General features: G+C 42.6%; 1 protein-coding gene across 1 annotated transcript in view; it reads right to left on the bottom strand.

Moving 5' to 3' along the window:
- Positions 1–25,641, bottom strand: part of VPS41 (VPS41 subunit of HOPS complex) — a 401,709-nt gene that overhangs the window by 123,465 nt on the left and 252,603 nt on the right. Inside the window, exons 17-19 of the mRNA XM_033930242.1 lie at positions 23,762–23,854; positions 20,243–20,370; positions 13,334–13,478 (exon numbers count right to left, since the gene is read on the bottom strand). Of these exons, the coding sequence (XP_033786133.1) occupies positions 13,334–13,478; positions 20,243–20,370; positions 23,762–23,854 (366 nt within the window). The remainder of the gene's footprint in view (positions 1–13,333; positions 13,479–20,242; positions 20,371–23,761; positions 23,855–25,641) is intronic.

The following is a 25,641-nucleotide window of genomic DNA, read 5'->3' on the forward strand; positions in this document are numbered from 1 at the left end:
ATGGGCGTAACGTTGGCTATCTTCCAATCCTCCGGAATCACACCTGTTTTCAGAGATAGGTTGCAAATTTGCTGTAGTAGTTCCGCTATTTCCTCCTTTAGTTCCTTCAGCACCCTTGGATGGATTCCATCCGGACCCGGGGATTTGTCAGTTTTTAGTTTTTCTATCTGTCTGCGCACATCATCAAGGCTCACTTCTATGGATGTTAACTTTTGTGCTTGATTTCCATTGAAGAATTGCTCAGGTTCCGGTATGTTGGTTGTGTCTTCGTTTGTGAATACAGATGAAAAGAACATGTTAAGTCTTTCTGCGACCTCTTTCTCTTCCTTCACCGCTCCCTTCCTGTCTCCGTCATCCAGTGGTCCCACCTCCTCCCTAGCCGGCTGTTTCCCTTTAACATATCTAAAGAACGGTTTGAAATTTCGTGCTTCCCTGGCTAGTCTCTCTTCATACTCTCTTTTGGCTTTTCGAACCACACGGTGACATTCTTTTTGATACTTCCTGTGCTCTCTCCAGTTTACCTCAGTTTTGTCCCTTTTCCATTTTCTGAATGAATTTTTCTTGTTGCTTATCGCTTCCTTCACTATTTTAGTTATCCACGCCGGGTCTTTTATTCGACTCTTGTTGCACCCTTTTCTGAATCTGGGGATATATAGATTTTGCGCCTCGCTCACCGTGTCCTTGAAAAAGGACCAGGCTTGTTCTACCGTCTGCCATTTTTGGGAAGTGTTCCTAAGTTTCTTCTTTACCATTCCCCTCATTGCTTCGTAGTTACCCTTCCTGAAGTTAAAAGTTGTCGCTATGGTTCTCTTTCCTTTCAGTATTCCTACTTCCATCTTGAACTTGATCATATTATGATCGCTGTTTCCCAACGGTCCCACTACTTCCACTTCCTTTGCAGGTCCCCTTAGCCCATTTAGGATTAGATCCAGAGTGGCATTTCCTCTTGTCGGTTCTCTAACAAGCTGTTCCATGAAGCAATCTTGTACAGCCTTCAGAAATTCTGTCTCCCTAGCGCATCTTGAGCTTCCGAGACTCCAGTCTATCCCAGTTTTCACAGTAGTCCTTCTCAAACTCTACCCCACCCTGAAACTCCAGATCAACTAGCTAAGGTAAGCTCCCATAGCAAATTATTTTATTTTGGGAGCTAGAGATCCACCTAGTGGAATAATGTAAAAAAGCAATATAAAACAGAGCTTCCCAAAATATTTACTAACAGTACTTATTATTAAGCATTACAGACATAGATCCCATAGTAACACAAGTGTCAATCTGAGCTGGGGGTGGAGGGGAATAAAGACACTTGATGAGTCATATGGGTTCTAAATTTAGTAAGGGTTTTTAAATTCTACAACAAGGGGCCCATTCAGGTGCCCCCATAATGCAGAGTGAGAGCCTGTTTTATATGGAAACTTGGGCACCAAGGCATTTGGATGCCTCATTTATACATGTCATAGAGCGATGCCTAAATGTAGCAGGCATGTGGGCAACGTACAATAGTCTGCATGCTGCCCATCAAAATGTCTGCCCCACCTATGGCCCACTGAAGCTGTGCCCAAATGAATGCGCCCCTTGCAAATACATGCTATGCCACTTGTGTGCCTATTTGTAGAACATCACACAGAGCCCAAGTGATACTGTCGCAGATAAGTGTACACAGAATATGAGTATTTTGTACATTTGGACCAGTGGTCTCAAACACGCGGCCCGGGGGCCTCATGCGGCCCGCCAGGTACTATTTTGAGGCCCTCAGTATTTTTATCATAATCACAAAAGTAAAATAAAACAGTTTCTTGATCATATGTCTCTTTAGCTATAAATAACAATATTATTATTAAGACTTAGCCAAAAGGAAAGATTTATAAACTATAAAGAGTTTTACCTCATGCAAAATTGTCATTTCTTTAATAAGACATTAACTATTTATTTCTGAGGCACTCCAAGTACCTACAAATCCAAAATGTGGCCCTGCAAAGGGTTTGAGTTTGAGACCACTGATTTAGACACATAGTTGGCATGTACAATTGCCTTTTAGGTGGCTAAATTTAGGACTGTAAATCACTAGCCTAGACATAGGAACTTAAATTAGGTACCTACTTTTAAAAGCTAGCGCTGATACTTATTTCATTTCTACCTTAATTCTACCCCTTTATCCACCCATTTTTTAGGAGCCTGGTGAAAATGAGTGTCTAAATTTAGTTTCTCAGCTCTGGCCACCATTTACCCATGTTCTTTATAAAATACACACAATTACATGTATTGTACATTTGCATACTGAAATTAGCTCTCAAAGCGATGCAAATGTACACAGATTCATTGTACTAGCAATTTCTAAAGCTTTCGTGGAACAATTTTATGACACATAGGTGCCTGTGTGTCTTTATAAACTATGCCCATAAGAGATCCATATATCATAAATAGATAATAATAATAATAATAACAGCTTATATACCGCAATACCATGAAGTTCTATGCGGTTTACAAAAGATTAAGCAAAGATACAAATTGATTGACTTCAAGAGGGGAAGAAGAAAGAGAAGTAATTAGACAGGAAATTAATTGTTGAGGAGAAAAGTGATCAAAAGGACAGTAGGTCGCTATTGAGAGGAAAGAGATAAGTGGATCAGTTGTCAAGATGTTTTAGGAACAGGTGTGTTTTTAGACGTTTCCTAAATTCCTCATAAGTAGAGGGCGAAAGTAATTGTTCTAGGTCTTTACCCCATGATGCTACTTGGTGTGAGAGAAGGAATTTTTTCAGTTTGCAACCTCTCACTGGGGGGGAAACGAAGTTGGAATGTGAACTTCTCTTGTGTCTGTTGGTTGAGAAGGAGAAAAGGTCAGTAATGTATTTGGGGGCAAGTCCGTGTAATGCTTTAAAGCAGAAACAAGCAAATTTGAACTTTACGCGTGCCTTCATCGGCAACCAATGTAGCTGCCGGTAGTAGGGTGTCACGTGGTCAAATTTTTTTAGTCCAAAGATTAGTCTAACTGCCGCATTCTGCAACAGTTGTAGGCGTCGCATATTTTTTTGGGAAATTGCCAAATAGGCGATGTTACAGTAGTCAAGCAGGCTTAGTACGAGGGATTGGACTAGGATTCTAAAAACCGATGTAACAAAATAAGCTTTAAGGGATCTGAGTTTCCAGAGAGTGAAAAATCCCTTTCTGATTAAGGAATCTACTTGGTCTTTCATGGTTAGGCATTTATCCAGAGTTACACCTAGTATCTTTATGGAGGGCTGGATAGGGTAACTAAGGTTATTGATACAGAGGGGTGATTTAATGTCAAGTGGATGTGGTGAAGCAATGAAAAAAGTCGTTTTATCTGAATTAAGTTTGAGCCTAAAGTTTGTCATCCATTGTTCCATCATGTTTATAGCTTCTGAAGCTTTGGGAATAGTTTCAGAGACAGAATTGGTGAATGGGATGATAATCGTAAAATCATCTGCATAACTAAATAGTTTTATCCCCAGCTGGGTTAGCTTCGTGCCCAGTGAGGACATGTAGACGTTGAAGAGCAATGGGGATAGTGGAGAGCCTTGGGGCACACCGGATGGATTGCTCCAGGTGTCGGAAAGCTCATAATTAAAACGAACCTGATAGGTGCGGGATATAAGGAAGCCACGGAACCAGTTCAGCACCTTATCCCGGATACCAATGGCATCTAGGCATTGCAGCAGTTTCATGTGGTCCACTAGATCAAAGGCAGAACTCATATCGAATTGCATTAGGGCCTCATATCAGGGCATTAAGGCCTTTACTAAACAGTAGGTGCAAATTGTCTAAGATAGCCGCAATTACTGTCTCCGTACTGAATAATGGCCTAAAACCAGATTGAGTTTCATGGAGGAGAGAGAATTGATCAAGATAACCCATCAGTTGGGTGTGAACCAATCCCTCCATAATTTTTATAATAAATGGAATGGAAGCTACTGGTCTATAGTTGAATATTAGGGCTGAGGATACTTTACGATTTTTTAGAATTGGGGTTATAATAATGTGACCATTATTAGAGAGGAACTTCCCATTGTTTAGGTTGTAAGCCAAGTATTGCATCAGTGATAATTTAAATTCTAAAGGTGCTGCTTTCATAATTTCTGGGGGGCATGAGTCCAGAACGCAATAGGATCTAGAGCAGCGATGGCAAACCTATGGCACGCATGCCAACTGTGGCACGCGAAGGCCTTGCAGCTGGCACGCGCAGGGCCGCCATCAGGGCAGTACTACCAGGGGGTGCACAGGAGAGAGAGCTGAACGGGGATGATGGGGGACCCGCGGGGTTAAATATAACTCGAGCCGCGAGGCTCGTCTTCTACTCCGACTGCCCTGCCACTCACACAGCCGATCGGAAATCTTCCCCGACGTCAGCGCTGACGTCGGAGGGAGGGCTTAAGCCCCTTAAGCCCACCCTCCGACGTCAGCGCTGACGTCGGGGAAGATTTCCGATCGGCTGTATGTGCGCGGCGGGACAGGCAGGAAATAGAAGACAAACCTACGCGGCTCGAGCTACATTTTGCTGAGAAAGTTGCTAAGATGGGCTGGGAGACAAACGGGGAACACAAAAGGGGGAGGGAGTGCGTTTTGGACACAAGGCATAAACTTGGGAGAAAGGAAGGGAGGGAAAGAGATGCTGAGGTGGGAGGGAATGGGTTTTTGGACACAGAAGGCATGAACTTGGGAGAGAGGAAGGGAGGGAAAGAGATGCTGAGGTGGGGGATGGAATGGGTTTTTGGACACAGAAAGCATGAACTTGGGAGAGAGGAAAGGAGGGAAAGAGATGCTGAGGTGGGGGAGGGAATGGGCTTTTGCACACAGAAGGCATGGACTTGGGAGAGAGGAAGGGAGGGAAAGAGATGCTGAGGTGGGGGAGGGAATGGGTTTTGCACACAGAAGGCATGGACTTGGGAGAGAGGAAGGGAGGGAAAGCGATGCTGAGGTGGGGGAGGGAATGGGTTTTTGGACACAGAAGGCATGGACTTGGGAGAGAGGAAGGGAGGGAAATAGATGCTGAGGTGGGGGAGGGAATGGGTTTTTGCACACAGAAGGCATGGACTTGGGAGAGAGGAAAGGAGGGAAAGAGATGCTGAGGTGGGGGAGGGAATGTGTTTTTGGACACAAGGCATGAACTTGGGAGAGAGGAAGGGAGGGAAAGAGATGCTGAGGTGGGGGAGGGAATGGGTTTTTGGACACAAGGCATGGACTTGGGAGAGAGGAAGGGAGGGAAATAGATGCTGAGGTGGGGGAGGGAATGTGTTTTTGGACACAGAAGGCATGGACTTGGGAGAAAGGAAGGGAGGGAAAGAGATGCTGAGGTGGGGGAGGGAATGTGTTTTTGGACACAGAAGGCAAGGATTTGGGAGAGAGGAAGGGAGGGAAAGAGATGGTTGTGTACACGGGGAATAGAAGAAAGGAGAATTTTTGGTCATAGGGAGGGAGTGAGGTACAGACAGTGGCATACCAAGGTGGGGGTGGGGGCGGTCTGCCCCGGTTTTACGCCCCAAGGGGGTGCACAGCTGGCCACCCTCCAGTGTTCTCCCTAGGCTGGCAAACTGCGTCTCTTTAGCCACTTGAGTGCCACCGCCGCCATTGGGAACAGGCCGGTGCCAAGTTCTCCCTGCTTTTCCCTATGGGGCCGACCAACTCTCGCCACCCGCATCAATTCTGATGTCGGAGAGGACGTTCTGGGCCAGCCAATCGCTGCCTGGCTGGCCCAGAACGTCCTCTCCGATGTTAGAATTGACGTCGAGTGGCGAGAGTTGGTCGGCCCCGTGGGGAAGAGAAGCAGGGCGAACTCAGCGCTGGCCTGTTCCCGATAGCGGCAGTGGCAGCCTATTCCCCAGTGGCGGTGGCAGCATTTTCCCAATGGTGGTGGCATAGGGGAGGGCAAGGAGAAAGAAAGAAAGGGGGGGGACAGGGAGCCAAAAAAAAAAAAAGAAAGGGCTGGGTGAAACAAAGAAAAATGGGGCACGGAGAGAGAGAGAAAGACAGACATACAGAATGAAAGGGGGTATGGAGAGAGAGAAAAAGAAAGAAGGGGGCAGGGTGAAACAAAGAAAAAGTTTGGGGAGGGAATGAGGTCTGGAGGAGAGAAAGCATACAGGAGGCTGAAAAAAGGGAAGAAATATTGGATGCACAGTCAGAAGAATAAAGTGCAACCAGAGACTGATAAAATTACCAAAGGTAGGAAAATGATTTTATTTTCAATTTAGTGATCAAAATGTGTCCGTTTTGAGAATTTATATATGCTGTCTATATTTTGCACTATGGCCCCCTTTTACTAAACCACAATAGCGTTTTTTAGCGCAGGGAGCCTATGAGCTTCAAGAGCAGCGTGGGGCATTCAGCGCAGGTCCCTGCGCTAAAAACCGCTATCGCGGTTTAGTAAAAAGGGAGGGGGAATATTTGTCTATTTTTATATAGTTGTTACTGAGGTGACATTGCATAAAGTCATCTGCCTTGACCTCTTTGAAAACCCGCGGAATATAAATGATAATTAACATTTTCTCTGCATACAGCGTGCTTTGTGTTTTTAAAATTTTATTGTTGGTAGATCATTTTGACTTGGCCACAAAGGTAAGGGGGAGAGAGGGGAGCTGCTGAAAGAGTCTACCTTGACGTGGTTGCAGGCTTACAAATCTTTTGGTCAAAGAGTGCGGCGACAGAGAAAAGTATGTGTGTATTCGGCTCATGAATGAAATCATTAAAACATTATAAATTGCCAATAAATTGAAATGAAAACCAAAGGATTGTGAATCAAATTGATTCTCTGACAATACAAAGATTCCAACCTTTAAAAATGATGTTACATAGTTCAGGCAACTTTATAAAGAGTTTTTAGATACTAAAATCTTGTTATTAAGGTTTAATTGACGTGCTGGCACTTTGAGGAAATTCTTTGGTTTTGTGCGGCAGTTTGGGCACTCGGGCTCAAAAAGGTTAGCCATCACTGATCTAGAGTATTTGTTATATAATCTGATATAATCATTCCACTCTAAATCTTGAAAGGAGCTCCAGATCATGTCTACCGGTATATCATTTCCTTGGGTGTTCGCTATTTGATGATCACAAGAGTCATTTGTTGAACAATGGATTCTAAGGTTCTTAATTTTAGAATCGAAGTACAGAGCTAAGTCATTTGCAGAGGGTAGTTTAATGTTGTGTGTGGGTGAGGTGTAGCGAGTGGTGTCAAATAAATTTGTGATCAGGTTGAATAGCTCTTTTGTATTGATTCCTTGTGAACCATTACAAGATGAGTTGATTTTAGTGGAGTAGAATGCTTTACGTTTGTCTTTTAACATTTGTTTGTAGATTTTTATGTTAGCTCTCCAGTTGTTATGGTCGGCTAGTTCTCCTGTTTTTTTCCAAGTTCTTTCCAGTCGTCTAGCTAGTTGTTTCATTTTTAGAAGTTCGATGTCAAACCATTTGTTACATTTATTTGAATTGCTTTTGCTATTACGTATAGGGGCGATTTTATCTAAAATGGATGTGCTGGTTGTCATCCAGTGATCCCAAAAATCGATTCCTTCATCTATCTCTGTTTGCAATTCGTATTGTGACCAGAATTCTTTTGGATTAATATAGCCTCTTGTGTGATGTTCTCTTTTTATAATTGGGCGTGTTTTAGATTTATGATAAGACCAGAATAGCTGGAAATAATAAGTAAAATGGTCAGACCAGATATCATGAATCCAGGTGCCTTTAAGTAGCGAAATGGCAGGGTCTGGGATATCCTTTGTGGACATGGCTACCACATCCAATTGATGGCCTTTTTCATGTGTTTGTGTGGGTAGAGGAAGATTGTAATTGAGTAGGGATAGAAAGTTTTTGAACTCTATCGCATTTGTGTTGTCCACTTCATCTAGGTGTAGGTTTATGTCGCCTGCGATGATATTATAATGTTTGAAATTATATTATAACGATTGAAATATATTATATTATAACGATTGAATATATTATATTATATTATAACGATTAAATAAATTATATTATAACGATTGAAATGTTTAGGACAAATGCAAAAATGTCTTCTTTGGCTTTTGGCCAGCTTTTTGGTGGGACATAGAATAATATGCAGGATAGGGATTCTTCTAGTTGACAGTTGCTAATTTTACAGTCTAAAATTTCTAAATGGTCTGGTCATTTTGGAATCCAGAAGTTCAAAGTCAAATCCTTCTTTAAGAATAATTGCTAATCCTCCTCCTTTTTTTCCCACGCGGTTTAGTGGAAGGATTTTGAAATTGCTTGGTAGGAGATCAATTATTATTGGATCATCTTCACATAGTAGCCATGTTTCAGTTAGTAAAAGGCAGGCTATTTGCTTGTTGATGATCCAATCATTAATTAGGAAAGCTTTATTCCTGACAGATCTAGTATTAAGGTATGCACAGAAGACAGATGTGGGTGTGATAGTTTTGGTAGCGGTAGTGATTTTGACGGGTTTTACTTGCCTTATTCTTTTTTTAAGTGTTCGTTGATGTCTTCTTTTATTTGAGATAACGGTAATATGATTTATTGTGTTTTCTTGTGAATTAGTGATGTGTAAAATTGATAGATCCGGGTAGTTGATTGATTGTAATTGTGGGTGGAGTGAGTTAACATCTTTGATGTTGCCAATTAACATACAGATCACTAAAATCAGGAGGGGATTCATGTTAGCAGGGTAAAGTATTATTCCTAGCACAAAAGTGTAATGGAATGCCTGTGAATTCTTGAGTTATCGTTTGTATGGTTGTTAATTGGATTGGCGTAGTTTTGAAGGTGGCCCAAGTAGATATAGTTCGTTAAGCAATTCTATTGCAAGTCTCTAGTAATTACGCAAGCATCTAACAATTACTCATTCATTTAGCAACTATATGTGTCTTTGATGATAACACAAGCCTCTATAGTTCCTAGGTTGTCCTAATTCAGGTCTCTAACAATTATACATGCAATTAACAGTTACACCTCCATCTAGTAATTGTATGTCTCTGATGGAAACATATGCCTAAGTTATTTATGCAGGCAGGCAGTTCTGTCTTCTAGTCTATGGGCTCCCGGTAGTTGCGGCTGGTCCCGCTGCTGCTTAGGTGTAAAAGCAGTTGATCTCCCACTGCTGCTGATATTTAAAAGCAGGCAGATTGATCTCTCCAACGGACTGCAGGGGGAGGAGCTCACACGCCTGGCTGGATCGGGGCAAAGGGCTCCCGGTAGTGGCGGCAGGTCCTGCTGCTGCTTAGGTGTAAAAGCAGGTGATCTTCCTAGCGGAATGCAGGGGGGGCGGAGCTCACACTCCTGGTAGGATCGGGTCTGTGGGCTCTCGGTGGTTGTGGCTGGTCCCGCTGCTGCTTAGGTGTAAAAGCAGTTGATCTCCCACTGCTGCTGATATTTAAAAGCAGGCAGATTGATCTCTCCAACGGACTGCAGGGGGAGGAGCTCACACGCCTGGCTGGAGCAGGGCAAAGGGCTCCCGGTAGTGGTGGCTGGTCCTGCTGCTGCTTAGGTGTAAAAGCAGGTGATCTTCCTAGTGGAATGCAGGGGGGGCGGAGCTCACACTCCTGGTAGGATCGGGTCTGTGGGCTCTCGGTGGTTGTGGCTGGTCCCGCTGCTGCTTAGGTGTAAAAGCAGTTGATCTCCCACTTCTGCTGATATTTAAAAGCAGGCAGATTGATCTCTCCAATGGACTGCAGGGGGAGGAGCTCACACGCCTGGCTGGATCGGGGCAAAGGGCTCCCGGTAGTGGCGGCTGGTCCTGCTGCTGCTTAGGTGTAAAAGCAGGTGATCTTCCTAGCGGACTGCAGGGGGGGGCGGAGCTCACACTCCTGGCAGGATCGGGTCTGTGGGCTCTCGGTGGTTGCGGCTGATCCCGCTGCTGCTTAGGTGTAAAAGCAGTTGATCTCCCACTGCTGCTGATATTTAAAAGCAGGCAGATTGATCTCTCCAACAGACTGCAGGGGGAGGAGCTCACACGCCTGGCTGGATCGGGGCAAAGGGCTCCCGGTAGTGGCGGCTGGTCCTGCTGCTGCTTAGGTGTAAAAGCAGGTGATCTTCCTAGCGGACTGCAGGGGGGGCGGAGCTCACATAGATGGCAGATAGAGACCTGAACGGTGCATTCAGTCTGCCCAGCATTCACAATCATTATAAATTCATGATTAAACCAACAATGAATGTGATATAAAATATTTAATATAGAACTTTTTTTTTTGTATTTGTGGGATATAGACTGTAGAAGTCCTCCCAGTACTGTAAACATATTCCAACCACTACCTCAAACTGTCTCTTAAGAACAAAATCCAGCTTGTGGTCTTGTGAATTGTTCAATATCACTCCCCCTTCACTGGGGAAGGAGGAACGCTTGGTCACCTGCACCACCAGAGAATCCACCTTTGGCAGAATAAACAGCTGATGAAATTCAGCATCCATTGGGTAAAGTTTTGTCATAACTTTAGCCACCCGAAGTGGCCCCTCTGGGACCTTCCAATGGTCTGTTAGCATCTTAGAAATGTGTGGATGGGATGGAAAGCATGTGGTCTGAGCCTTAGTGCTACTCATCAGCAAGCAATGAGCAGTAGAGGATTGAGGAGGCTCTATCTAATTCCTGGAGAGACTCAGCAATTATCTCCAGAAACGCCATGGGCTTAAACAGCCTGCTCGTTGTTGGATCCCTCTCCGAGGTCCAGGTCGAGCCCTGGCCCATTGCTGAATCTCCTGTTACTGAGGATCCAGACTGGGAAAATAAAGGCCTAGATAAAGAATTGACTTCATCCCAGTCTTCTTCCAGCTGAACCTTCATATCTTGCGCATAGCTCTGCTGTGGAGAAACTGAGCTCTTAGGGGAAGGACCACTGGCACTACCACTGTTGCGACCCCTGAAGAGTCACTGCAACAATGTAGTTCAAGTACGCTTCATACATCATACTAATAAATTCTGGAGCAAAAGCTGAACCAGGATGTCCAGGGGGAACTTGCAGGCGCTCCTGTGTTCCACTCTAGGGTTTAATGGCAGATGCACTGTTGTGCTTTGCTGGTGATTCAGTTTCATCATTTCCCAGCTCCAGTCAGGATTTTTGACCTGGAACTTGAGCCATCTGGGATCCTATAACTCTAGAGGGACAAGAGAGAGCTAAACCAGTGTCTCCCGCCCCCTGCCCCTTCACGTGCCATGTGGCACATAGAACACGGAAGGTCCTTGGATGGCAATTCAGCGCAAATCTGGCATGAATCTTAGATATCCTGGCCCAAGGAGTCCATCTAGACCAATTCTGAGCCAAATCGAGGTGTTTTGAGGCAGATGAGGCTTTTATTTTAAAGATTGGGAAATCCATGATGGCCACCATGGCAGCAATTTTAGTGCAAAAAATGTCCCATTGAAAATACATGAAGGGCCTTGATCATATAAACCCAGAGTTGTTCCTGGAAGGCAAGATTACCAGATAGAAACTGATCCATTTTGGACATGTGATGATGGCGAATTCACTAGAAAAGGAGGTGCTACTCAGAATATTCAGTGGTAAAAGGAAGCAGGGGCGAGAAAAGGCCTATTGACAGGATACCATCAAGAATGACATGGGAATGAACATCCAGCAATTGAAAAAAGCCATGGAAAATGGAGAAGCATGGTGAAGACTAGCCTACAGAGTATCCAAGGATTGGACACGACTCAATGGATAGTAGTAGTAAATCTCAGGGAATATGATTTTAAAGATGAGAACCCTGTCCCTAGCTTCAGAAACCCTCAAAAATAATTTTTGCAGACCTTCCAGATTTTTCTCATAGGCTCTAACTGCCTTTACTCCCTGTGCACTGCTGGTGCTGGGAGCTGCCTCAGACAAGTCTGTAAACCAGGATTTCTTCAGACTGCCCCTTAATTCTACTGGCTGGACCGAGACCTCAAACCTCTACCAGAACTCTAGCGCACAGATGGGGTGAAAAAAACGCAGGCAGCATCCAATCTTGGTGAAAAACCTCCACGGGCCCACTCAGCCTTTGCTCAAGCTCTCTGCAGACAAAATCTGGAGCGGGCCTTGCTCCCAAAGGAATGGTCCCTGAGCTCTCAGACTATTAGTGCAGAATGGCCAAACAGGTTGCCTCCTGGCTACAGCCTTCTGCCCTCAGAGTCTATTCTCTACCAGCCAGTGATGTCCCGAGGCCGGAAGCCTCTTTGGCATTGAAAAACCTTACGACTGGATAACCAAAAAACCCAAAATTTAAAGAAAAATAAACACAAGCAGAACAAACACGCTCCTACTATCTTGTGTGTAAAGAGTAAAACTGAGGCATTAGAGGACAGCTCAGAGTGATGGGAGGAGCAGAAAAGTGTAAATGAGGCTCTGTATACCAGATCTTTTGATCAGAGATGCTTGAACCATGATGTGCCTATTGTACTAGAAAATAAGTTGCCTGCATTGGGAGACTAAGCAGGTACCTATTGTGAGACTATTTTATAAACACACATAGCCATCTATAAATTAGCTTCACACTACCTGTCAGAATTGAAGCTAAACTGCAGCCATCTATATTTAGACCTACTCAGGAAAATATGTAAAATATACGCAACTGCATATTTTATAATCTACTATAACAGGCTGTAATTTAATAACTAAGGGCTCCTTTTACAAAGGAGTCAAGCGCGCTAGCGGTTTTAGCGCACGCTAAAATGCCACATGCGCTAGCTGCTACCGCCTCCTTTTAAGCAGGCGGTAATTTTTCAGCTAGCGTACGCTAATCTGGTGCGTGCGCTAAAACCGCTAGCGCACCTTTGTAAAAGGAGCCCTAAGTTTCAAATATTCACATGTAACCACAAAAAATTGGAACCCTAAACAAAAATATCCAACAACTTTTAAGGTTTTAATACCATGAACCTCAGTGGTGTTGCTTGCAGAGGTTCATGCTATTAAAATATTAAAAGTTGGTGGATATTTTTGTTTAAGGTTCCTATTTTTGATATTTTATAATCTAAGCACATACTGTATATACTCGAATATAAACCAAAAATGTGTGTCTCGGTTTATATTCAAGTCTTCCCTCCTCCTGATGTCCCATTCATCACATAAATGTCCCTTTCCCTTCTCCACAACTGCTGCTCCCCCAAATCCGCAGCAGCACCACAAACACCCCCCTGAACATGCAGACCTCCTGCCATCAGCGCGTATGTTATACAATCCTGTGATAAATCTAGCACTTACCTGTTAAGCAAATAGTAATGCTCAACATTTTGAGAAAGCTATAACATATCCTCAAGCCAAGTGGCTGGTACAACACCTGACCTATTTTGGGGAGACCATTCATGATAACACAGAAAAATAGGTGAGCTACTTTGATGGGAAAGAGTGAAATGAAGATTAAGCAATTATTCATACCTCTGCATCAAATTCCATTAGCAGGACAATTTTATCCCTGATTGAACTGAACAGATTATGCTTGTGGATCAGCTGGAAAACATCTTTGTGCCTCAATGTTAAATAAATTTCAAGAGCTCTGTCGTAGCGTTGATCATATGTATACCTGAGGACAAAGAAATACATATTTTTTGTTTGTTGTGTTTTCTTAGTGAAGAACTTGAAGGCATTAATTGAAATCTATGGCTGATAATATTACATACTAGACAAACAGCTTTAGCTTACAACAAAACCAAAAACAATAAATAAAAAAGTGACCCACAGAGCGAAAAGGTACCCAAAGTGGAGTTTGTGATTAATTTATGCCACAAGTTAGAGGGATATCAACTGCATAATCCTGCAAAATTGCAGCCTCAGGTATGAATTAATTAAGAACATAAGAATAGCCTTATTGGGTCAGACCAATGGTCCATCAAGCCCAGTAGCCCCTTTCTCATGGTGGCCAATCCAGGTCACTAGTACATGGCCAAAACCCAAGTAGTAGCAACATTCCATGCTACCGATATAGCATTGGCTTCCCCCATGTCTTTCTCAATAACATACTATGGACTTTTCCTCCAGGAACTTGTCCAAACCTTTCTTAAAACCTGCTAATTTAGTCAATTTTCTATACCGCTCTCCCAGGAGAGCTTAGAACGGTTTACATGAATTTGTTCAGGTACTCAAGCATAATTCCCTGTTTGTCCCGGTGGGCTCACAATCTTATCTAATGTTCCTGGGGCAATGGGGGAGCAGGTGACTTGACCAGGATAACAAGGAGCAGCATGGGCCTGCACCTACAACCTCAGGGTGTCTAGGCCGCAGTTCCTACCACGGTGCTGCATTTTCAGACCTAGTATGGCAAAAGATAGTATGGTAAACATAGACAAAGATGGCAAAAGATAGCTAACAAAACATGGTGAAACATAATATTAATTATAACCAATCCCAGAAATCACATACGCTTGGAGTTTTTAAGCTTTAGAACATGAAAAATATTAAAGTTGTAAAAGAAAATTCCATAGTCCCATTCTACTGATCCTATAGTACACAAAACTTTCAAAGACGAAGGTTGCCCAAATTTACCCCTTCAAACATTTACAGTGTCCGCTGTACCAAACAGCATATTTTTTTTACTATTTGGCCAAATACAAATAATGAAAAATATTTTTGGATGAATATGAACACCAGAAATGAATGAGCAATGAGCTCTAACATAACAAATAACAAAAGCAGCAATGTGAAATCAGAGATCAATAGGATTTAGCATAGTGCAGCTCCAGATTAGTCATATTTTGAATTTAAATAATTATTTGTCTGAACATGAATAATGTATTCGAGGTACTATTTGGGGCTGAATCAAATTAAATATGAATATTTGTAACCCCAGTTTTGGTATCTTTCTGCTCAGCTGGTTACAAATATTAGAAAGCAAAATATTGGCACTTATAAAGTTGTCTGACTCGGTGTGCTGCAAAACTAATGGGATATTTAGATTTCAGAATTTCAGGGTCTAGGACAGACATTTTTGCTGGTGCTTGGATGACTAGTAATATTTCTGAAAGAAATTCTGTGTTTATTCTGAATCTAAAGAAGAGATAGATATGCTAGCAAGAAGGAAGAGTTGAACATGAGAAATATGGTTGTTTTATTTGGCTGGTTTAGAATTGGAGATGCAGCTTTTCAAACTGTCAATTTCTTTTAAGTCAATGCCTAAAATCAGTGGCACTGATAGCCTTTTGTGAATGTTTTGTGCTGAGAAAAAAAAACCTGTACATACTGAGTAAGGCAGTGAAAATACGGTAATTGCCATTTTATTAAACTCTGATCTCAAGCTATTTAAATCTGATCACTAACATTCAAAAGATGAAATTTGTCTTATCTGAAAGACCATCCCAGATGCATGGTTAATATTCACCTATCAGCAAATAGAAACAGAGAACCACTGGTTTGATGACACCACCCTTTAAAGAGTCCCATGCAGAGGGGTCTGTCAGGATGGTTGACTGACCTGTTGTAGGAGTTTGGACGGGGAAACCTGTTTGAGAGAAGTTCTATTTGATCTTGTTTAGGGGAAAAAATGTCTCATTCAAAATGTAAAGGAAGTGAGAAAGCAATGCCATCGCTACTGCCCTCACAGATATGCTCTCCTTCTCAACAGTCCCTCAATCGCTTTGCGGTCAAACTTTCAAGCAAAATGCCGGGAGGCAGTCCTGCTGGTAATTTTGAAGAGGGAGCTTCTTTGGCCTTGAGACTAGATGCTTTGTTGTCTCCCTCGGCGATTCACCCTCCACCGTGTCCAGCTGTGTTGCAAATACAGGCTACAGTCTCTCCTGCTGTGGAAGATTCTACAGTTGAGACATCGAGTGACAGAGTCAGACTCACTAAGCCGAATGACGATCAGGATGGTTGTATACATGGAATAGCTGTTAAAGGTTCCACAGTGGTTACTCTGGACATTATTTGGAAGGCAATTCAAGGACTAAATGATACCTTAACTAAATCAACCCAAGAAACTATATTATTAGTAAGAAGAGTTGATTTTTTTATTACAAACCATGGCATCCATTAAGCAAGAGCATTTAAAGTATTCAGAACAGATTAATCCCCTCCTTTTATGAAGCCGCATTAGACTTTTTTTTATCACCAGCCGCGGAGGTATTAGTTCCGATGCTTATAGAATTCCTATAAGTGTTAGAGCTAATACCACCACAGCTGCCAATAAAAAAAGCCTAACGTGGCTTCATAAAAATAGGGGAGGTGTGTGTGAGGGAAAGGAGATATCAAGGAACTTAGATTCAATGTCAGATCTTATGAAGCATAATAATAAAATACAGCAAAAAATTTAACAAATAGAGAACTTCAAGAGAAGATTAAATCTGAGTTTTGAATTTTCCTAAAGCTGAGAGAATGATCCCTGTGGCATTTTTTTTTTAAATACCTTGTTGAGATTTTGAAATTTTCCTCCTTAAATATTCCTCCATTGAATAAGGTATATTTGCCAGTTCTTCAAAAAAATTAGGAATACCTTCAGAAACTGGAATTCAGACTCAATTGAATGAGAATATGTTGCAAGATTTGTCGGCTGTATTGAAGGACTCATTATCTGAAGTCTCGAATAGATCCATGCTCCTTGTATCATTTGTGTTTGAAAGTGATCTTAATTTGGTTCTCAAACAGTTTTCTCATAATTCACAAATATTGTTTTGTGGCCAGATGATCTGGATTTATCCAAATGTAACAAAATCTATACAAGAAAGGAGGAAATTGTTCTTGGCTTTAAGAGAAGAGACCAGGGGCTCCTTTTACGAAGGTGCGTTAGGGCCTTAACGCACGGAATAGCGCGTGCTAAAATGCCGCACGCGCTAGCCGCTACCGCCTCCTCTTGAGCAGGCGGTAATTTTTCGGGTAGCGCGCGCTAATCTGGTACGTGTGCTAAAAACACTAGCGCACCTTTGTAAAAGGAGCCCCAGGTCTTTGGGAGCCTCTTTTTTATTGGCATATCCATGTAAATGTGTTGTAAAATATCGGGTTGAAATATGTATTTTTTGAACCACAACATCAAGACCTGCCTAGATATGAAGAAGATCTCTGGAGTTACACAGTCAACTAAAGTGTGACATTTGATTATAGCTTGTTAGAATCAGTCTATTGCTTTTTTTCATATAAGACTATTTCCTATTTTCATTTTGTTCTCCTGATGATTTAATAACTCCTTTTTTATTATAGTGGTCTAAGGAGGTAAACATTTTTTTTCCTATTTCTTGTTATTAAGAAAAATTATCTTCTTTTCCTTGAGTGTTTGATCCGGGTTACTGTATCAAGTTTAAGTGCTTGCAAATTGATTAAAAGTATAAATAACTTAAAAAAGAGGCCCATGCAGCCTGATAAAACTCTAGTATGCCTGTACAAAGACCCAAGGACACACAAAGACCTCGAAAACTGATAAAGCTATCCCAGCTAGCAATGAAGCTACAGGCCACCACAAAGAAAAGAAAAATTAAATTTCTGCCAAAAAATTGGCTCTTTTAGAAAAATAATGAACATAAGAAGTTTCAAGTTTCATAAAAATTTGATATACCACCTATCAGTCTTCTAAGCGGTTTATATATACAGTGGTACCTCGGTTTACGAGTGCACCGGTTTGCGAGTGTTTTGCAAGAAGAGCAAAACATTCGCAAAATCGACACCTCAGAAACCGAGCGCGCCTCGATTTGCGAGCGCCCCCCCCCCTGCAAACCGGCACCCTCCCCCCCGCGATCCGGCACCCCCCCGCCGCCATCGGGCACCCCCCCGCTGCGACCTGAGGTCCCCCCAACCCACCCGAACCCTCTTCTTACTTTGATGTAGCCTCCACACCGGCACCAGCATGTCCTGTGCATTGGTGCCGGTGCCCGAAGATCTGCCTCCTGTGCTGGGCCTTGAGCATGTGTGCATGCTCAAGGCCCAGCACAGGAGGCAGATCTTCGGGCACCGGCACCAATGCCCAGGACATGCTGGTGCCGGTGCGGAGGCTACACTAAAGTAAGAAGAGAGTTCGGGTGGGTTGGGGGGACCTCAGATCGCGGCGGGGGGGTGCCCGATGGCGGCGGGGATGCTGGATCGTGGGGGGGGAGGGTGCTGGTTCGCGGGGGGGGGCCTTCAGGGGGAGCAATGCCGGTTCTCGTGGGGGGGGGGGAGCAGCGCTGCTGGCCTCGGGGGGGGGGGGAACATATCAAAGTGAGTTTCCATTATTTCCTATGGGGAAACTCGCTTTGATAAACAAGCATTTTGGATTACGAGCATGCTCCTGGAATGGATTATGCTCGTAATCCAAGGTACCACTGTAATAGTAAAATACGGTAACATACATTAAAACATACAGGACCTACTGGAACGATAGGTAAATACATACACCAGGCAGGCAATGGACTAGTCTAGCATGATTCAAGGAAAGGAAATTTCTAAGTAAAGACAAATTTCTCCTTCTTATTGCCCTTCCACATCAATTCGGATACATGAGACATCCTGAGACATATATGAGATATCCTGGCCCAAGGAGTCCATCTAGACCAATTTTGAGCCAAATCAGGCTTTTATTTTAAAGATTGGGAAATCCAAGATGGCTGCCATGGCAACAATTTTAGTGCAAAAAATGACCCGTCAATCCTTCAGATTGGGCAGAAAACTGTCAGGCCTGCTCTCAATGCTAACTTCAAAACTGGCACTGTCCCTAGCCTGAAGCTTATGTTTCATGGAGGAATGCAAAGAGGTTCATGCACCCACCCTGCTAATCTCTGCTGGCAGCACCAGCCTCTGCTAAGTCCAAGAAGTGAACTGCACTTTGGTAGAATGTGTCTAAAGGCTAATGGAAAGCTCTAAACCAGGGGTGTCCAACCTTTTGGCTTCACTGGGCCGCATTGGCTGAAAAAATGTTTCTGGGGCCACACAAACTTTCAAACGCTGCAGCAAGACACAGGAGGGAGCTGGCAAGATGATAAACACCTGGGGGCAGCAGAGGAAAACACTGCATCGCCCTCGACCGGGGCCGCACAAAATACTTCAAGGGGCTGCAGGTTGGACACCCCTTCTCTAAACCTTTTGAAATATGTTGATCCTATGTCCTTCTGGATCCAGCAGCTGAGTGACTCCGCTTTTCCTCTCCTACTACAAGTGAACTTAAAAAGATGATTCAATTTACAGAATCAATTGATCACTTTAGGATACCAAAGGAGTGTCCTGTGGACATCTGAAAACTACTTTGTAGCATCCTTCTTCTTGAAGGCTGGCAGAAAGACTAATTGTTCAGATGTACTTATTTATAAGGATTTATTTACTGCCTTTTTAAAGAAATTTGCCCAAGAATAAGCCAGATATAGGCAAAAGACAATTACAGCAGTTTAAATATTCAAATAACAGTACACATGGAAAGTGGCCACTACCTTTGGATAAAAGAAATGTATCGCCAGAATAGTTGCACCTTCCTTCAAGAACACTAGTCAAGAATTCCTGCAAGATAGAACCTGCAGTTCCAAAATCTTTCTGGTCAAATGAATCATGAGGGGTAAACTGGCCTCCTGGAAGGATGGATGAGTTCCCTCCCTCAGGAAATTCATCAAGGATGTGATGCTAGAAAGATCATCCCCCCTTCCCAGATCTGGCTCCTTTAACAAGCTAGGGCCATCACTTGTAAAATTAAGAGCTGATACCTTCACCAAACTTATCTTGCAAATAAAATAGCAAAAATACCCACTTACTAAGCTTTCATCCTCAAAAGCAATCTCTCAAAGACTGAATCTTAAAACAAAATGGGGAGGGGGGCTCCTTCATTCAAGCTCTCCTCTCCTCAAATCTCAATAGCATTACTGAGAGAAGCATGATGGAGCTCACAGGCCATGTAACACCTGTCATGCTCAACCTGCCCCAACATCCTCTCCTGAAAATTTCACTTACCTCAGGCAAACCCAACTGACTGCTCCCTATAGCTCTGGAATAGTAACAGGTTTCCCCCTCCTCTCAAGCCAACTTTACCTTCATGCCATTCTTCATTCTTTTTAAAATCTTTATTCATTCTGGCATCAAAGCCCTTAATCAAACAAGACTTTTTTTTGGTCCTATTAAGGGATGGAACCCAACACACTTGTTCACCTTGGACCCAACAAAGGATTAATTCTGCCTTGAATGCAGGAAAATAACCACTAAACATCGTAAATAAATGACATCAGAAAAGTAAGGTGGAATATTAAAGACCATATTTACTGAACGTTTTCCTCACAGACACAGAATAGAAAAAGCCTCTAGTAAACAGACCCTTAAAAGCTTGAAAGTGTAGAGAATGGCAGGGGTAACATAGTCTCTGTTGACAGAGTGGTTGGTCTGTGTATAGCGTGGATACTGAGAATGAGTACTTACAATTCAGCAAGAGTTTTGAGCAGTGTCCTGTTCTGTGGATCTTTCTTCAGATGATCCAGCACTGCTTGAACAATAGTCATGTTGTTATACAAGTCTCCAGGCCACTCTCTTATCAGGGTTGAAAAGCCCTATGGAGGGAGGGTGTTGCATAATATAAATAAAAAGGACTGCCTGACCAATTTTTCACAATAAATAGGACTATTTACAACAGTGGACTAAATCGAGCACAGAGTGAAAAACAGTTGAAAAAAAACAGGTTGATGAGGAAACCATAGATTGGGGATATACTGTACTACACTGATATAAAAAAGTATTTACCTCTCTTCTGATTTACCATATTATTGTATATATGTCACACTGGTTTCTGATTTTTAAATAATATATAATATTACACAAAGGGAACATAAGTACACACAAAACACGTTTTTAAAATTACTTCATTCACTTAAGGCTTTGAGATACAGCATTAGGTCATATGGTTATGTTCACAGTTTGAATCCTCCCTCCCTCAGAGTCAAGGGGTGGTGATGTTCATTTTAGTTTTAATTAAAGAACAAAACAATGCAATTTTTTTAAACTCCCATAGTCATCATGGCCTCAAGGCTGAAAAAATGAATGGTCAATGTTTACACACTACCATGTGGTGGGAGAGTCCTTTCTTAGCTGGCAGAATTTTATTGGTGTGTTATGATAACTCAAAGTCAGGGAGCTCGAGAAGTTCATTGAGGATGCCTACAGGAGAGTGGAAGAACGAGAACATGAGCCGCGCAGGAACAAGGAAGATACACTAAACGGAGGACAAGAACCATCTGACACCAAGGCAGAAGGAACCCACAGAGGAATCTCACAGGAAGAGGCAAGATTCTACCAGTGCCTAGAGGGAGAAGAAACGAAGCGCACCAAGGACACGGACCTGCGACCGCAGCGGAAGCTGAAAAAGGGGAAACCTGCAATCCTGGTGGGAGACTCAATCCTAAGACAAGTGGACAGTCATACAGCAGGAGGGAGAGAGGATCGGCTAGTGACCTGTCTCCCAGGAGCAAGAACTAAGGACATCGTAGACAGAATTGAAAGAATCCTGGAAGGAGCAGAGACGGAAGAGACGGCAGTGATAGTCCATGTCGGGACGAATGATGTCACCAGGAGAGACTACAGCAGGAATGCACTCACTGAACAGTTCAAGATCTTAGGAAGAAAGCTGAAGATGAGGACTCAGAAGATAGCGTTCTCGGAGATCCTGCCAGTACCAAGGGCTGATGTGAAGAGACAGACGGAACTACAATCAATAAATGCGTGGATGAGGAGATGGTGTGAGGAAGAGGGATTTCACTTCGTGAGGAACTGGACAACATTCTGGGGCAAGAACAAGCTCTTCAGGAGAGATGGACTACACCTGAGCAAGGCGGGAACTAGACTACTAGCAAACAACGTCAGGAGAGGAATAGAGCAAGCTTTAAACTAAGAAGGAGGGAAAAGCCGACAGTCGATCAGGTGTCGATGATTCGGAAGAAAGTATCCCACGAATATACTGAGTGGGAAAAATGCTGGGAAGACACAAATGGCACACAACAGGAGCTGAAAAAAACAAGGGAACCAGACAAAACAAGAGGATAGGAGGAGTGTACTACAAGGGGAAGTCAAAATGGAGCAAGATGAAGAGAAGGAACAAAAGGAGGACAATAAGAACATACCACAAGGGGAAGACAAAAGGGACAAAAATCAGGAGTCAGGTCAGGAAGGGGACAGAAAGAAGAATGAAACACAAGGGAAAATAACAAGGAAGAAAAAAAATATCAGGGGGAGGGATGGTACTGGGGGGAAGGCAACCAAGAAAAGGACTTGGGGCTTTGGTGGATAAAACAATGAAGCCGGCAGCACAATGCGCAGCAGCCTCAAAGAAGGCTGGGCATTATCAAAATGTTGGGCATTATCAAAAAAGGTATCACTACCAGAACGAAGGAAGTTATACTGCCACTGTATCGAGCGATGGTGCGCCCGCATCTGGAGTACTGTATCCAATACTGGTCGCTGTACCTTAAGAAGGATATGGCGATGCTCGAGAGAGTCCAGAAAAGAGCAACAAGGATGATAAAAGGCATGGAAAACCTTTCATATGCTGAAAGGCTAGAGAGGCTAGGGCTCTTTTCCCTGGAAAAGTGGAGACTTAGAGGGGACATGATAGAGACTTATAAGATCATGAAAGGCATAGAGAAGGTGGAGAGGGACAGATTCTTCAGATTAGCAGGGAAAACAAAAACAAGAGGGCATTCAGAAAAATTGAAAGGAGACAGATTCAGAACAAATGCTAGGAAGTTCTTCTTCACTCAGAGGGTGGTGGACACCTGGAATGCGCTTCCAGAAGAGGTGGTAGGACAGAGTACAATATTGGGTTTCAAAAAAGGGTTTGGATGATTTCCTGAAGAAGGGGACTGAAGGGTATAGATAGAGGGTTACTATACAGAATATTAAATGATTAGGGAGGGAATAAAAGGTTTAGGTAAAGGATCACTTACAGGTCATGGAACCTGGGGGGCTGCCGCGGGAGCGGACTGCTGGGCACGATGGACCCCTGGTCTGACCCAGCAGAGGCAATGCTTACGTTCTTATTAGAAATTATGTCAGGGGAGGCTCTACACTTAGGGGCTCTTTTACTAAGCTGTGTTAGGCATTACTGCGTGCTAACTGATTAGTGCAGGAATTGCATACGAGCCCTTACCATTACACAATATTTTGTAGGTAGTAAGTTCACACATGATAATTTATTTCTTTAGGGCTGCTTTTACTAAACAGCGGTAGAGGTTTCTACCGCAGGCTGGTGAGTTAAATGCTCCGACACTCATAGGAATTCTATGAGCATCGGAGAATTTAACTCGCTGGCCCATAGTAGAAACCTCTACTGCTGTTTAGTAAAACCCATTGTTAATGACTGTACACTAATGGTAACATAGCACATAACCTGTCCTGGAGGACCACCAGGCCAATTGGGTTTTCAGGATAGCCCTAATGAATATGCATGGAGCAGATTTGCATGCCTGTTACTTCCATTATAGGCAAATCTCTCTCATACATATTCATTAGGGCTAGCCTGAAAACCCGATTGGCCTGGTGGTCATCCAGAATATGGTTGGGGGACCACTGCTCTAAACTGAGCCTGTGAACAATTGCTCATACATTCTAGGTGTTGCGTACAGATTTTATATGGTAACTCACAAAAATACTTGCAAATCTAGAAAACTGTTGGTTTTTAGAACTTGTTGCTCACATGAAAAAAAAAAGTAGAACTTGTTGCTCCCATGAGTAAAATTTGCACACACCTGGCAAATCCTTAGAGGGAGTATTGCACATGACCATTAATACAAAAAAATAGAAATAGGTCATTTTATAGCTGTGGTAAAAATGACCTTAGAATGTGGGAAAACCCCACAAAAGGGAATGCCGAGGTCACTTTATGCTGCAGCTTAGTAAAAGGGCTCCTTATTTCTTTTAACAAGTCTTTTCTAATGATGTGATATACAGTACCTCATAATCACTCTTCAAAAACTCATCAAGGATCATTTCATAAATTGCAGGTCTCAGGCGTAGATCCCCTCTAGGCAAATATTGGCTAATTGCCTAAATGAAAGCAAAATATGGTTTTACTCTAATTATTTGATTATACTAATAAAAGTGTATGCATCAGTTCTGTGAAAGCAATGGTGGGAACCAAAATTGGCTATCCTCTGGTGTGCAGACCATTCTGAACAAAAATGCTAAATATCTCCAGGCTCTGCGTTTTTATCAAAAGCTGGCAGAGCGGGTCAGCACTGTAAATGCTGAGTGAGAGAGCATTTGCTGCATGGCTTTGTAAAAGGGGACCTTAATTTTTTAAAACTCAATCAACAAATAACAGTAAATAATAAGCAAATATTTTTAAGAAAACCTAGTCAAATATAGTTTATTTTTCAGAAACAGAACATACAAGAAATTATAGAACGTAAATTATGAAGCTCCAGTAACATTAATTCTTACAAGGGAGCCTGAATTACTTGCTCCCCCTACCTAAAAAAAATCTTATGCCATTAGCATATTCTACTCAAAATGCCATTTAATATGTAGAAAATCCTCTAAATGTAATGTAATGTAATGTAATTTATTTCTTATATACCGCTACATCCGTTAGGTTCTAAGCGGTTTGAAGAAAATATACATTAAGATTATAAATGAGAAGTAAGAAGGTACTTAAAAATTCCCTTACTGTCCCGAAGGCTCACAATCTAACTAAAGTACCTGGAAATTAATAAAGAAGAGAAAATAAAGATGGTTGAAAAAAGAAAAATTCTATGTGAACTTATAGGATGGAAATTAAACTGACAGTGAAGAACTGTATGAAAAATACATATGGAATGCAGTTAGAGAGGGTAGGTTACAATCTATTTATGGTATTTGTTTAATTGGAAGGTACTGCAACACATCTCTTTATAATGGAAAGAAGATTATCGAGGTAAGAACCTAATCTTCTCTTTTGTTAGTAAAGAGATTGGCGACTGTTTACCACAGCTAATGTACGCAGATGAAATAGTCATATAGAACCATCTGGAAATAGGAGCCTTAGAGGCTGGCTTTCCCAGTCTGCCAGGACTGGTGAGAACAAAAAATTCATCTGAAAGATGAAAATAATTCGTCACCGCTAGATAATGGAGAAGAACTCTCCTCACTTCCAATAACACTAAAATGTTGTCCTTTTTCTTTATGCCTTTAGCCTGAAATGCCGGCAGTCGGATCTCCTAATTGACATGGACTGTTGATATAATTTTTAGCAGAAAAGGCGGCACTGTGCGAAAAGACATACCAGCTTCTATAAATATGAGGAACCACTCTCTACATGAAAGAGTCTGAAGCTCCGAGATTCTTCTTACTGAGGCTATAGTTATCAGGAAACTGAGCAATATCTCTTGTAAAAGCTTGTATGGGACTTTACTGAGAGCAAAATTTAAAATTCCACATTGGAAATGGTTGTCGCATGGGAGGATGCAATCACACCGTTCCCTTCAGAAACCTGGACACATCTGGATGGGAAGACAAAGAGCCCTTCTCCAGTCGAGCCCTAAACACAAGAGACTTGCTACCTGTACCTTGAGGGAGTCAAGTGCTAAGTCCTGTTTGAGATTGTCATGAATAAATGATAAGACCAAGGAAACCGGAGCCCTAAAAGGCTTTACCTTCTGTTCCACACATCAGCGCTTTAAGATCTTTTAAGCCTTAGTATAGACTGCAATCATAGTTGGCTTCTTAGATCATAGAATAGCTGACCCCCTACAAGTAATCTTTCTTCCTTAGAGCTGAGAGCTCAAGAGCCATGTTGAAAGCCCAAAGCATTCTGAGCTCTCCAGGCCAATTGGATCCTATGTGAGCAGTGCTGG

This window comes from Geotrypetes seraphini, chromosome 2 (genome assembly GCF_902459505.1).
Source record: "Geotrypetes seraphini chromosome 2, aGeoSer1.1, whole genome shotgun sequence".
In the NCBI taxonomy this organism is placed as follows: Eukaryota; Metazoa; Chordata; class Amphibia; order Gymnophiona; family Dermophiidae; genus Geotrypetes; species Geotrypetes seraphini.